This window comes from Salvelinus fontinalis, chromosome 28 (assembly GCF_029448725.1).
Source record: "Salvelinus fontinalis isolate EN_2023a chromosome 28, ASM2944872v1, whole genome shotgun sequence".
NCBI classification, from domain to species: domain Eukaryota; kingdom Metazoa; phylum Chordata; class Actinopteri; order Salmoniformes; family Salmonidae; genus Salvelinus; species Salvelinus fontinalis.
Genome location: NC_074692.1, coordinates 32,497,625 through 32,513,389, shown reverse-complemented (window position 1 = coordinate 32,513,389; position 15,765 = coordinate 32,497,625). Strand labels below are relative to the sequence as shown.

At 41.8% G+C, this 15,765-nt stretch overlaps 1 protein-coding gene across 1 annotated transcript in view; it reads left to right on the top strand.

Annotated features, from left to right (window-relative positions):
- The window catches only part of rusc2 (RUN and SH3 domain containing 2), a 58,347-nt gene that overhangs the window by 14,934 nt on the left and 27,648 nt on the right, over positions 1-15,765 (top strand). Inside the window, exons 3-5 of the mRNA XM_055887508.1 lie at positions 242-496; positions 1,995-2,574; positions 15,059-15,763. Coding sequence (XP_055743483.1) covers positions 242-496; positions 1,995-2,574; positions 15,059-15,763 — 1,540 coding nt within the window. The remainder of the gene's footprint in view (positions 1-241; positions 497-1,994; positions 2,575-15,058; positions 15,764-15,765) is intronic.

Genomic DNA, 15,765 nt, shown 5'->3' with positions numbered 1-15,765 from the left:
TACATCAGAAGTTGTCACAAAATGGTTTACCGTGTCAAATCCTAGCTGCTATGTCCTGCTGTTGAGCTAGACATTTAACTACTAAAAAGTGCTTTCTGGGTGGTGTAGTATGGCCGCTCTGTGCTCCATCCTCTCCAAGCTGAGTGTCAAAATTCACTTAGTCTAGACCTTTGTGTACAATTGTCTTCTTTTTCTTCTTTCTCTTCTTCTTCTTCTTCTCCAACTTCTTCTTCTTCTGCAGAGCCAGGCGCGTCTGGTGGTAACCACCCAGAACTACTACAAGCTGGTGACCTGTGACCTTTCGTCTCCGTCGCCCCCGAGCCCTGCGGGAAGCGCCGCATCGGTTACCAGCTGCTCTGACGAGCACAGCAAGGATAGCCCCGCCCCTGACACACCCACCGCCACCCAGCCAACCGAATACTACCTGTTCAGCCGGCCACCGGAGGGAGAGGAGGAGGAGGAGGAAGAGGAGGAGGAGGGTGGAGAGTCATCACAGGTGAGTGGAGTAGGATATTAGTTCAGTTCAGAATCATACATAGTGTTATTTGAATGAGTGTTGATAGATAGGTTAAAGAGGTGGATCAGTTACTGGAAGGTTGTTGGTTCAAGTCCCGTTCCAGGTCATATCAAAGTGGGAACCATCCACTACTGTTGAAGGGGAAGTCCACTACTGGAGGGCAGCTGGTTTCAGATCAGTACAACCATCCACTACTGTTGAAGGGGAAGTCCACTACTGGAGGGCAGCTGGTTTCAGATCAGTACAACCATCCACTACTGTTGAAGGGGAGGTCCACTACTGGAGGGCAGCTGGTTTCAGATCAGTACAACCATCCGCTACTGTTGAAGGGGAAGTCCACTACTGGAGGGCAGCTGGTTTCAGATCAGTACAACCATCCACTACTGTTGAAGGGGAAGTCCACTACTGGAGGGCAGCTGGTTTCAGATCAGTTCAACCATCCACTACTGTTGAAGGGGAAGTCCACTACTGGAGGGCAGCTGGTTTCAGATCAGTACAACCATCCACTACTGTTGAAGGGAAAGTCCACTACTGGAGGGCAGCTGGTTTCAGATCAGTTCAACCATCCACTACTGTTGAAGGGGAAGTCCACTACTGAAGGGCAGCTGGTTTCAGATCAGTACAACCATCCACTACTGTTGAAGGGGAAGTCCCCTACTGGAGGGCAGCTGGTTCCAGATCAGTACAACCATCCACTACTGTTGAAGGGGAAGTCCACTACTGGAGGGCAGCTGGTTTCAGATCAGTACAACCATCCACTACTATTGAAGGGAAAGGAATTTTTATCGTCGCCTACTGAGGCAGCTGGGTAATCTGTAATGGAGTATTCCTGGAGAGTATGTGCGTCTCAAATGGCACCGTATTACTTCCAGTGCACTATGGGCCCTGGTTAAATATAGTGTACTATACAGGGACAACGGTGCCACTCTTGATGTAGCCTTAGTCTCTATGCCTTCAGTGTGGTGTAATGCCAGTCATATCCATGTGTTGTAGTGTTGACACTATTAAGATACAGGTCTATTTATAGTAGCTATCAGAGTTACAGTCTGGGATTCCATCAGCTCTCTGTGGCTCCAGTCATAATGTTTATATTTATTTAACCTTTATTTAACCAAGCAGGCACATGTATATGTGTAATAACAGCCTGGAAGGTAAAGCTAGCTTATTGATGAGCTGTATCATCAATGCTGGTGCTCTCAAGAGAATGACTATGACTGGCCCATGTAGGAGATTTTATTTGATTTGGTGAATTTCTATTTAACACAATGGCAGAGAATGGAAGAGATCAATTTCCAAAGTAGTTTGATGCAAAACAAACAAGGCTCTTCTCGAGTGTGTTATTTATATAAGTGTCTGCTGTATCAAGCATGAGATCCAAACACTATCGCTGCTACATGAGCCCTGTTTGACATCGATCCAAGAATGTGTTCGTTTCTTTGTCTTTTATTCTAAGAGCTTCTCTGTCTTCTCTACCCAGCGTGATGAAGATGAGGAAGAACATGATGACGACGAGCAGGACGGGAAGAAGAGGAAGCAGCAGCAGCAGATGGGTGGAGCCTGTTCAGACCCAATCATTGAGGGCCAGGTGTACGTCAACATCTCCCCTCCTGTGGTTGGCCGAGGACCCATCGGAGGTGGGCCCAGCCGCCCCCGTTCCCGTAGCTACGACCGGAACCTGGACATGTCCCCGCCCCCTCGGCTCGGCTCATTGGAGCGCATGCTGAGCTGCCCTGTCCGTCTCAGTGAGGGCACCGCCCCCCTGCGCCCGTCCACTCTGCCGCGGGTCACTTCCTTTGCAGAGATCGCTAAGAGCAAGAGGAAAAATGGAGGAAGCACTGGCTCTCCTTCTCTCAGGATGGGGGGATGTTCAGATCCCTTCTCCTCCACCCACTCGGCCCACTCCCACTCCTCGGCCGACTTCTCCCCCATCCTGGAGGGCCTGGGTCAGGGTCCGAGCCACAGCCACAGTTTGCCCTTCCAGCGCTGCTACAGCCAGGGCAGTGTTGACCGCCACACACCTGGTGGTGGCGCCAGAGAGACACGCTCCAAGGCCGAAGGTAAGAACGCTGGTTATAATAATAATAATATTATATGTTAAGCGCTATAATGATAGTACATTATTATGATTGCGTTCCAAACTGACTACAATGCAGTCGCCTGGCAGATCTCAAACTACCTGGATAGGTGTTTGATCTATATCAGCTAACCACGTCATAGAACATAGCAATCTGATGTCGATTTCGCAATCAATGACGTGTCATGCAACCATTGGCTACTGTGTGCAGTAAAATCTGAAATCTAGTCAGCTTGGAACGCACCAATTTACTGTGTGTGTGTGGTGGGGGGGGGGGGGATGCTAAGATGCAACAAAGATACTAAATCAAAGACAATTTCCCACATCCCCATGAGGACAAAGGCTATTTTAAACTTAGCGGTTAGGTTTAGAGTTAGGGCTACAATTAGGGTTAGGGTTAGAATTAGGATAAGGGGTTAGTGGTTAGGTTGTGGGTTAAGGTTAGCAGGTAGGTTTAGGTTTGGGGTTTGGGTTAGGGTTAGGGAAAATAGGATTTTGAATGGAAATACATTTTAGGGTTATACGGTTATAGGGTTATAGTGTTATGGTGTTATAGTGTTATAGTGTTATAGTGTTATAGTGTTATAGTGTTATAGTGTTATAGGGTTATAGTATTATAAGGTTATAGTGTAATAGTGTTATAGTGTTATAGTGTTATAGGGTTATAGTGTTATAGGGTTATAAGGTTATAGTGTTATAGTGTTATAGGGTTATAGTATTATAAGGTTATAGTGTAATAGTGTTATAGTGTTATAGGGTTATAGTGTTATGGTGTAATAGGGTTATAGGGTTATACGGTTATAGTGTTATGGTGTTATAGGGTTATAGTGTTATGGTGTTATGGTGTTATAGGGTTATAGTGTTATGGTGTTATAGGGCTATAGTGTTATAGTGTTATAGTGTTATAGTGTTATGGTGTAATAGTGTTATAGTGTTATAGTGTTATAGGGTTATAGTGTTATGGTGTAATAGGGTTATAGGGTTATAGTGTTATGGTGTAATAGTGTTATAGTGTTATAGTATTATAGTGTTATAGTGTTATAGGGTTAAAGTGTTATAGGGTTATAGGGTTATAGTGTAATAGGGTTATAGTGTTATAGTGTTATAGTGTTATAGTGTTATAGTGTTATAGTGTTATAGGGTTATAGGGTTATAGTGTTATAGTGTTATAAGGTAATAGGGTTATAGGGTTATAAGTTTATAGTGTTATAGTGTTATAGTGTTATAGTGTTATAGTGTTATAGGTTTATAGTGTTATAGTGTTATAGGGTTATGTTGTTCTAGGGTTATAAGGTTATAGTGTTATAGTGTTATAGTGTTATAGTGTTATAGTGTTATAGTGTTATAGTGTTATAGGTTTATAGTGTTATAGTGTTATAGGGTTATGTTGTTCTAGGGTTATAAGGTTATAGTGTTATAGTGTTATAGTGTTATAGTGTTATGGTGTTATGATGTTATAGTGTTATAGTGTTATAGTGTTATAGTGTTATGGTGTTATGATGTTATAGTGTTATAGTGTTATAGTGTTATAGTGTTATAGTGTTATGGTGTTATGATGTTATAGTGTTATGTGGTTATAGTGTTATGTGGTTATAGTGTTATAGTGTTATAGGGTTACAGTGTTATAGTGTTATAAGGTTATAGTGTTATAAGGTTATAGTGTTATAAGGTAATAGGGTTATAGGGTTATAAGTTTATAGTGTTATACTGTTATAGTGTTATAAAGTTATAGGGTTATAAGGTTATAGGGTTATACGGTTATAGGGTTATAAGGTTATAGTGTTATTAGGTAATAGGGTTATAAGGTTATATTGTTATAAGGTAATAGTGTTATAAGGTTATAGGGTTATAAGGTTATAGTGTTATAAGGTAATAGTGTTATAAGGTAATAGTGTTATAAGGTTATAGTGTTATAAGGTTATAGTGTTATAAGGTTATAGTGTTATAAGGTAATAGGGTTATAAGGTAATAGGGTTATAAGGTTATAGTGTTATAAGGTTATAGTGTTATAAGGTTATAGTGTTATAAGGTTATAGTGTTATAAGGTTATAGTGTTATAAGGTTATAGTGTTATAAGGTAATAGTGTTATAAGGTTAGAGGGTTATAAGGTTATAGGGTTATAAGGTTATAGGGTTATAAGGTTATAGGGTTATAAAGTAATAGTGTTATAAGGTTATAGTGTTATAAGGTTATAGTGTTATAAGGTTATAGTGTTATAAGGTTATAGTATTATAAGGTTAGAGGGTTATAAGGTTATAGTGTTATAAAGTAATAGGGTTATAAGGTTATAGTGTTATAAGGTTATAGTGTTATAAGGTTATAGTGTTATAAGGTTATAGTGTTATAAGGTAATAGTGTTATAAGGTTATAGGGTTATAAGGTAATAGGGTTATAAGGTAATAGGGTTATAAGGTTATAGTGTTATAAGGTTATAGTGTTATAAGGTAACAGTGTTATACGGTTATAAAGTAATAGTGTTATAAGGTTATAGTGTTATAAGGTTATAGTGTTATAAGGTTATAAAGTTATAGTGTTATAAGGTTATAGTGTTATAAAGTAATAGGGTTATAAAGTAATAGGGTTATAAGGTTATAGTGTTATAAGGTTATAGTGTTATAAGGTTATAGTGTTATAAGGTTATAGTGTTATAAGGTTATAGTGTTATAAGGTTATAGTGTTATAAGGTTATAGTGTTATAAGGTTATAGTGTTATAAGGTTATAGTGTTTTAAGGTTATAGTGTTATAAGGTTATAGTGTTATAGTGTTATAGTGTTATACTGTAATAGTGTTATAAGGTTATAGTGTTATAGTGTTATAAGGTTATAAAGTTATAGTGTTATAGGGTTATAGTGTTATAGGGTTATAGTGTTATACTGTAATAGTGTTATAAGGTTATAGTGTTATAGTGTTATAAAGTTATAGTGTTGTAAGTTTATAGTGTTGTAAGTTTATACAGTTTTAGGTTGTTTTGGGGACATTGATGTGTTATAGTTGTATGATATTCATGTGTTACAGTTATATGATATTGATGTGTTACAGTTGCATGATATTGATGTGTTACAGTTCTATGTTATTGATGTTATACAGTTGTATGATATTGATGTGTTACAGTTATATGATATTGATGTGTTACAGTTGTATGATATTCATGTGTTACAGTTCTATGTTATTGATGTGTTACAGTTCTATGATATTGATGTGTTACAGTTCTATGTTATTGAGGCATTTATTTCTAGTTTGGATAGTTTTGTATCAATGAGTTTGGCCCTGTATGTTTTCTCATTTTCAATTAACAAATAATAATGGCTAAATATGATCAAGGCATGTGAAGGATGAAAGAGATGGGTATGTGACACCAGGTGATGAGATATATATATATATATATATATATATATATATATATATATATATATATATATATATATATATATATATATATATATATATACTGTATATACTGTATATATATATATATATATATACTGTATATACTGTATATATATATATATATATATACTGTATATATATATATATATATATATATATATATATATATACTGTATATATATATATATATATACTGTATATACTGTATATATATACTGTATATATACTGTATATATATATATATACTGTATATATATATATATATATATATACTGTATATATATATATATATATACTATATATACTGTATATATATATATATATATATACTGTATATATATATATACTGTATATATATATATATATATATATACTGTATATATATATATATATATACTGTATATATATATATATATATATATATATATATTATATATATATATATATATATATATACAGTATATATATATGAACAGTGGCAGGAGGCTCACTGTGTGTCTGCCTATAAAAACACCTTGATCGTTCTATTCTGCCCATAGAAATACAGTAAATAAACAGTGTTTGGAATTCCTATGAATTCCTCTGTGGAACATTGTGTCAGAGAATGGAATGTTCTAGTAGGACAGTCAGACTGTGGGAGGGAGTATACTAGTGGCGTCGTTCCAGTGAGAGAGAGATCCCCTTTTTTAATTCCACTGAGCCAAACCAAGCTAAGCCGAGCTGCACTGCGCTAGCCTGGCAACACGTCAATCACCATAGTTACTAGAACCAGCACAGGGTTCTTAGAGCGAGAGATACAAAGAGGAGAAGGAGAGAGAGGGAGAAACATACATTCCAGTCACTCTAGAGAGGCCAACCCTGATGTCCAAGTGCTTTCTCACAGTAAAACATGGTGACAGCCTGTAATGTACTGTGACATAGGAACAGGTTAGAAGCAGATTGAGGACAGGGGATAGGATTTGGTATCGTTAGGCGCAGGTGTGGGTTGAAGGGATTGTACAATTGATAAGGGGGAGGAGGGGAGAGGAGGGAAACAGTAGATGTGGATCGACAGTAGAAGGGGGAAAGGAGGGAGGACTGAAGAGAGGTGAATGGAGAGATGAGGAAGAGGAGAAGGAAGATAGAACACAATAGCATTTGTTACACAGCAAGTATCCACTCCACTATAGGCCTTCACCATTTTCTCTAATGCTGTATAAGTAAGAGACTATTGGAATATATGATAGCTAATCATTTAAAAAGAGCTCAAATAATATAAATTTTAACAATGAAAAGGCTTTGACTAAAATGTAATTAAATGATCTGTGACCCTAGCTAGGTTTCCATGGCGACAGATTTTGCAAATATTTTAAAATCCGCATAAACAAAATATACACCCGTAGTGTTTCCACCAAGCAGACTTGTTGCGTAATAAAAATCTGTGCGTGATGACATAGTGCACACAAAATGTACCTTTACGTTTAAATTTTCAACTATCAAATTTTTTTGTTATCTAATGTTCTATGTTTTTCCATCGCATTGTCATCTCTACCGATAGTTTTGTCACAAACTGTTGTGATAAATAGCAAGTGTGCCGACCCTGGTCTTGGCACCTGCGTTCTAGCCAACAGCTGGCAGATAAAGTGTGGGTAGGCTCTGCGGGTAGCTAGTCTACATGATGAGATTATTATGGATAAGAGCAAGAATATTTTTGGGGGTCAAACGGCAATCAAGCATCGATCATCATGTCACCAGAATAAGACCCTCAATATTTATTGTAAAGGAGCATCAAGCTCATCCACACCCTGTGAAGTTCATCATCATTTATTTAATCTGTAGCCTAATAATCTGCATGCTTTCCCGAGTCGTATTGGGCGGACTACACACCATATCATCACGTGACTCCAAGTTTACTTCGATATGATGGTTATTATATCAATATTTGCACATAAAGGCGTTTCCAACGCATAATACATTTTACCAACACAAATACATCCCACCATGTTGAACAAACCAATTTAAATAATCTGTCAGCATTTATAAAATTGTACCGAAACTTCCTGTTTCCATCAATGCTGTCATGATTATTTTTTTCATACAATATGACTTTACTTGCATAAAAACTGTGGATGGAAATGTGGTTACTCCTACTTCGCCTACTAGGATAGACCATAACATATTTTTATTTATTTATAATACAAAAGTTTTATGACAGTTTTTCGAGTGCACCCGATAAAAAATACCCACCGGTAGCCTACACACACGTTTCATGCGTGTAGCTTGTTTTTATTGTCGGTCAATCAAAGCGGAGCTACTATCAGCTGCTCCATGTGTTCAGTCAGCTGCTCCATGTGTACAGTCAGCTGCTCCATGTGTACAGTCAGCTGCTCCATGTGTACAGTCAGCTGCTCCATGTGTTCAGTCAGCTGCTCCATGTGTTCAGTCAGCTGCTCCGTGTGTACAGTCAGCTGCTCCGTGTGTACAGTCAGCTGCTCCATGTGTACAGTCAGCTGCTCCATGTGTTCAGTCAGCTGCTCCATGTGTACAGTCAGCTGCTCCATGTGTACAGTCAGCTGCTCCATGTGTACAGTCAGCTGCTCCATGTGTACAGTCAGCTGCTCCGTGTGTACAGTCAGCTGCTCCATGTGTACAGTCAGCTGCTCCATGTGTTCAGTCAGCTGCTCCATGTGTTCAGTCAGCTGCTCCATGTGTACAGTCAGCTGCTCCGTGTGTACAGTCAGCTGCTCCGTGTGTACAGTCAGCTGCTCCGTGTGTACAGTCAGCTGCTCCATGTGTACAGTCAGCTGCTCCATGTGTACAGTCAGCTGCTCCGTGTGTACAGTCAGCTGCTCCATGTGTACAGTCAGCTGCTCCATGTGTTCAGTCAGCTGCTCCATGTGTTCAGTCAGCTGCTCCATGTGTACAGTCAGCTGCTCCGTGTGTACAGTCAGCTGCTCCATGTGTACAGTCAGCTGCTCCATGTGTACAGTCAGCTGCTCCATGTGTACAGTCAGCTGCTCCATGTGTTCAGTCAGCTGCTCCGTGTGTTCAGTCAGCTGCTCCATGTGTTCAGTCAGCTCCTCCATGTGTACAGTCAGCTGCTCCATGTGTACAGTCAGCTGCTCCATGTGTTCAGTCAGCTCCTCCATGTGTACAGTCAGCTGCTCCGTGTGTTCAGTCAGCTGCTCCATGTGTTCAGTCAGCTCCTCCGTGTGTACAGTCAGCTGCTCCATGTGTACAGTCCGCTGCTCCATGTGTTCAGTCAGCTGCTCCATGTGTACAGTCAGCTGCTCCATGTGTTCAGTCAGCTGCTCCATGTGTACAGTCAGCTGCTCCATGTGTTCAGTCAGCTGCTCCATGTGTACAGTCAGCTGCTCCATGTGTACAGTCAGCTGCTCCATGTGTACAGTCAGCTGCTACATGTGTACTGTCAGCTGCTCCATGTGTTCAGTCAGCTCCTCCATGTGTACAGTCAGCTGCTCCATGTGTTCAGTCAGCTGCTCCATGATAGTACTTCAAGAAAGTAGCAATATTTATTAGAATAAAGTGGCAATTATTCGAGAATACATATAAAAACATATGTATCTTTAAAACACATGTATTTCAACTATACGGATATCAGAAAAAAAATCATGATATTATTAAATTGTGAAATCATTTCAAATGCCCATCACTAGTTATTAATATCATACATACTACATTCAACTGCATCGGTCTACTGCAATGTGTTGTGTAGTCTTTAGAAGTTGTGTTTGCTATGATGCTGTGGACATCCATTAAGGCAGCCCCTCTCTGATACAGAGAGGTTGGGTTAAATGCAGAAGAATGCATTCAGTTGTGCAACTGACTAGGTATCCCCTTTCCCTTCCCTTTAATGATGCCTACAGGAGAGGTGAGCTGGCAAAGAACGCTTAGCTGGATAATTGATTAATCCATGAATAAAGAGAGGAAGGGGTGAGGGGAGAGAGAGAGAGAGATGACAGAGAGGGAGGGAGTGAAAAAGAGAGAGATGACAGAGAGCGAGAGAGAGAGATAGAGAGAGAAGGAGTGAGAAAGAGAGAGAGAGATGACAGAGCGAGAGAGAAAGAGAGAGAGAGAGAGAGATATGTCAGAGAGAGGGAGAGAGAAAAAAGTGGAAGGAGGACGAGAGAGAAAAAAGTGGAAGGAGGACGAGAGAGAAAAAAGTGGAAGGAGGACGAGAGAGAAAAAAGTGGAAGGAGGACGAGAGAGAAAAAAGTGGAAGGAGGACGAGAGAGAAAAAAGTGGAAGGAGGACGAGAGAGAGGGAGCTGGCTAGAGATAGAGATGAGAGAGGGAGTGAGAAAGAGAGAGAGATGAGAGAGGGAGTGAGAAAGAGAGAGAGATGAGAGAGGGAGTGAGAAAGAGAGAGAGAGATGACAGAAAGCAAGAGAGAGAGGCAGTGAGAAAGAGAGTGAGAGAGATGACAGAGGAAGAGAGCGAGAGAGATGACAGAGGAAGAGAGAGAGAGAGAGAGAGAGAGAGAGAGAGAGAGAGAGAGAGAGAGAGAGAGAGAGAGAGAGAGAGAGAGAGAGAGAGAGAGAGAGAGAGAGAGAGAGAGAGAGAGAGAGAGAGAGAGAGAGAGAGAGAGAGAGAAATGTGGAGGGAGGACAAGAGAGAGAGAGAGAGAGAGAGAAATGTGGAGGGAGGACAAGAGAGAGAGAGAGAGAGAGAGAAATGTGGAGGGAGGACAAGAGAGAGACAGAGAAATGACAGAGAGAAAGAAAGAGAGGGAGTAAATGAGAGAGATAGTTGACAGCAATAGAGAGAAAGAGAGGGAGTAAATGAGAGAGATAGTTGACAGCAATAGAGAGAAAGAGAGGGAGTAAATGAGAGAGATAGTTGACAGCAATAGAGAGAAAGAGAGGGAGTAAATGAGAGAGATAGTTGACAGCAATAGAGAGAAAGAGAGGGAGTAAATGAGAGAGATAGTTGACAGCAATAGAGAGAAAGAGAGGGAGTAAATGAGAGAGATAGTTGACAGCAATAGAGAGAAAGAGAGGGAGTAAATGAGAGAGATAGTTGACAGCAATAGAGAGAAAGAGAGAGAGAAAAAGGTGGATGGAGGACAAGAGAGAGATGGCTAGATATATAGATGAGAGTGGAAGATGGCTAACGATATAGATGAGAGAGAGATGTCTAGAGATATGGAAGAGAGAGGGACATGACTGGAGATGAGATGGCTAGATATATAGATGAGCCAGGGAGATAGCTAGAGATATACAGTGGGGAGAACAAGTATTTGATACACTGCCGATTTTGCAGGTTTTCCTACTTACAAAGCATGTAGAGGTCTGTAATTTTTATCATAGGTACACTTCAACTGTGAGAGACGGAATCTAAAACAAAAATCCAGAAAATCACATTGTATGATTTTTAAGTAATTAATTTGCATTTTATTGCATGACATAAGTATTTGATACATCAGAAAAGCAGAACTTAATATTTGGTACAGAAACCTTTGTTTGCAATTACAGAGATCATACGTTTCCTGTAGTTCTTGACCAGGTTTGCACACACTGCAGCAGGGATTTTGGCCCACTCCTCCATACAGACCTTCTCCAGATCCTTCAGGTTTCGGGGCTGTCGCTGGGCAATATGGACTTTCAGCTCCCTCCAAAGATTTTCTATTGGGTTCAGGTCTGGAGACTGGCTAGGCCACTCCAGGACCTTGAGATGCTTCTTACGGAGCCACTCCTTAGTTGCCCTGGCTGTGTGTTTCGGGTCGTTGTCATGCTGGAAGACCCAGCCACGACCCATCTTCAATGCTCTTACTGAGGGAAGGAGGTTGTTGGCCAAGATCTCGCGATACATGGCCCCATCCATCTTCCCCTCAATACGGTGCAGTCGTCCTGTCCCCTTTGCAGAAAAGCATCCCAAAAGAATGATGTTTCCACCTCCATGCTTCACGGTTGGGATGGTGATCTTGGGGTTGTACTCATCCTTCTTCTTCCTCCAAACACGGCGAGTGAAGTTTAGACCAAAAAGCTCTATTTTTGTCTCAACAGACCACATGACCTTCTCCCATTCCTCCTCTGGATCATCCAGATGGTCATTGGCAAACTTCAGACGGGCCTGGACATGCGCTGGCTTGAGCAGGGGGACCTTGCGTGCGCTGCAGGATTTTAATCCATGACGGCGTAGTGTGTTACTAATGGTTTTCTTTGAGACTGTGGTCCCAGCTCTCTTCAGGTCATTGACCAGGTCCTGCCGTGTAGTTCTGGCTGATCCCTCACCTTCCTCATGATCATTGATGCCCCACGAGGTGAGATCTTGCATGGAGCCCCAGACCGAGGGTGATTGACCATCATCTTGAACTTCTTCCATTTTCTAATAATTGCGCCAACAGTTGTTGCCTTCTCACCAAGCTGCTTGCCTATTGTCCTGTAGCCCATCCCAGCCTTGTGCAGGTTTACAATTTTATCCCTGATGTCCTTACACAGCTCTCTGGTCTTGGCCATTGTGGAGAGGTTGGAGTCTGTTTGATTGAGGTTGTGGACAGGTGTCTTTTATACAGGTAACGAGTTCAAACAGGTGCAGTTAATACAGGTAATGAGTGGAGAACAGGAGGGCTTCTTAAAGAAAAACTAACAGGTCTGTGAGAGCCGGAATTCTTACTGGTTGGTAGGTGATCAAATACTTATGTCATGCAATAAAATGCAAATGAATTACTTAAAAATCATACAATGTGATTTTCTGGATTTTTGTTTTAGATTCCGTCTCTCACAGTTGAAGTGTACCTATGATAAAAATTACAGACCTCTACATGCTTTGTAAGTAGGAAAACCTGCAAAATCGGCAGTGTATCAAATACTTGTTCTCCCCACTGTAGATGACAGAGAGAGAGATTGCTAGAGATATGGATGAGAGAGGGAGATGGCTAGAGATATAGATGAGAGAGGGACATGGATAGAGATATAAATGAAAGAGGGACATGGCTAGAGATATTGCTGAGAGAGAGATGGCTACATATAGATGAGAGAGGAACATGTCTAGAGATGAGAGAGGGAGATAGCTACAGATATAGATCAGAGTGGGAGATTGCTAGTGATATAGATGAGAGAGGAAGATGGCTGGAGATATAGATGAGAGAGGGAGATGGCTAGAGATATAGATGAGAGAGTGATGGATAGATATATAGATGAGAGAGGGAGATGGCTAGAGATATTGATGAGAGAGGGAGATGGCTAGAGATATAGATGAGTTAGGGAGATGGCTAGAGATGAGATGGAGACAGCTAGAGATGAGAGGGGAGATGGCTAGAGATATTGATAAGAGAGGGAGATGGCTAGAGATATAGATGAGAGAGGGAGATGGCTAGAGATATAGCTGAGAGAGACATGGCTCGAGTTATAGAGAAGAGAGAGATGGCTAGAGATATAGCTGGGAGAGGGAGATGGCTAGTGATATAGATGAGAGAGAGAGATTGCTAGAGATATAGGTGAGATATAGATGAGAGAGGGAGATGGCAAGAGATATAAATGAGACCGAGATGGCTAGAGATATAGATGAGAGAGAGAGATGGCTAGAGATATAGATGAGAGAGAGAGAGAGATGGCTAGAGATATAGGTGAGATATAGATGAGAGAGGGAGATGGCAAGAGATATAAATGAGACCGAGATGGCTTGAGATATAGATGAGAGAGTTGGATGGCTAGAGATATAGCTGAGAGAGAGATGGCTAGATATAGATGAGATATAGATGATGACTAGAGATATAGCTGAGAGAGAGATGGCTAGAGATATCGATGAGAGAGGGCGATGGCTAGAGATATAGATGAGAGGTAGAGGCATTGTTTCTTTCCTCAGAGCACAGTCCTGGCTGTGTTGTTTTGGCATCTGTCACTGCAACCATTGCTCAACACTGCCTCTGTGGCTGAGGGATGTTACTACACCCATAGTTCTACACTGCCTCTTTGGTTAAAACATCTTACAACATCCCATAGCTCAACACTGCCCCTTTGATAAAACATGTTACTACACCCATTGCTCAACACTGCGCCTTGTGACAGAGATATGTTACTGCACCCAGGCTGACTGACATTCCATGGCGGAGCAATTGAGACAAACAGCTGGCGCAATGTCGCTGCCCGACCTCACACACACCCCTGTGGATCACCCAGCGACCGGATCGTGGAACCAAACACACATGCTGAAATTCACGCTCACACCACTGATACGCACCACTAATACACACAGAGAGACAGACGGAAGAAAAATGGCCGTTCTTCAATCTCTGGTGCTTCTGCTATAGGACAGAGTGACGCAGTATTATTCAGGTCTTCTCTCCCCGCCCGTGTGTGTGTTTGTGTGTGTGTGTGTGTCATAGTATACTGTGTCTCTTGAAGGGCAGTCTGGGCTGTTTGTACTAACAACTCTCTGTCTGTTGACTGTAGCAGCTTTCTGGATCATGACTGGGCGATTTGTGTTTGTCTCTGTGAATCAATTCAACTTAACTTTTATTTTCCCTACATGTTTACAAAATATTACCTTTAATATTTACTTAAATGCTAGCTTTGTAATACAGACTGTATAATGGCTGATACAATTACTGTTTTACAGTTATCAGACTGTGTAATGTCTGATGTGGTTACTGTGTTACAGTTATTATCAGACTGTGTAATGTCTGATGTGGTTACTGTTTTACAGTTATTATCAGACTGTGTAATGTCTGATGTGGTTACTGTTTTACAGTTATCAGACTGTGTAATGTCTGATGTGGTTACTGTGTTACAGTTATTATCAGACTGTGTAATGTCTGATGTGGTTACTGTTTTACAGTTATTATCAGACTGTGTAATGTCTGATGTGGTTACTGTTTTACAGTTATTATCAGACTGTGTAATGTCTGATGTGGTTACTGTTTTACAGTTATCAGACTGTGTAATGTCTGATGTGGTTACTGTGTTACAGTTATTATCAGACTGTGTAATATCTGATGTGGTTACTGTTTTACAGTTATTATCAGGGCATATGGTTTGAGGATGACGACTGAGCTAAAATGGAGAATTGTGTGAACTGAAAATGCTAACCTTTCCTGGCCTTGTCTTTCCTCTCTCTCTGTCTCTCTCTCTGCATCCAGGTGGTCTCTCCAGCTCTTCATCCAGCTCAGCAGTGGTACGTTACACTAAAGACCAGCGTCCCACCACCCTCCCCATTCAACCCTTCACCTTCCACCACGAGTTCTCCAAGCCGCCCCAGCCCCTGCTTCCCCTGCTGACAGGCTACGTCTCTGGGATGCAGGCCCGGGGTGGAGGGCCTTCTGGAGGTCCGGAGGGGGGTGAAGGCGCCAACGACCCAGGGGAAGACTCGATGCGATGGTGCCAGGGTAGTGGTGGTGATGGGATGGTGTCAGCGGTGGCTCGCCTTGGTCCTGGCTCGGTCCGGCCCTCACCGCTGGGTAGCTATTCCCCGGTCCGCCTCCAGGGAGCGACATCCAGCTCAGGGACCTGTTCTACCTGTACCCCCAGCCCCCAGCCACCTCGTAGCCTCTCCTGCCCCCTCTCCACTGGGCTCCTGCCACTTCACCATACCCCTCCACCAGCAGCACCACCGGCAGCTGCCCCTCTGCCACCCACACCTCCGCCCCCAACATTGGGGGTGCAGGGTGCGGTGCCCCCCATGTTGCCTCCGGTGCAGGGCCAGGTGCAGGGTCACCACCACCACCGTGGGACCCTGCCCACTTTACCGGCCGTTCCCCAGGACAGTGAGACTTCGCTGGGATACGAGGAGACGACATTAGACTCCCTGGAGGGGAGCAGAGGACCAGGGCCCAGGACACAACATGGT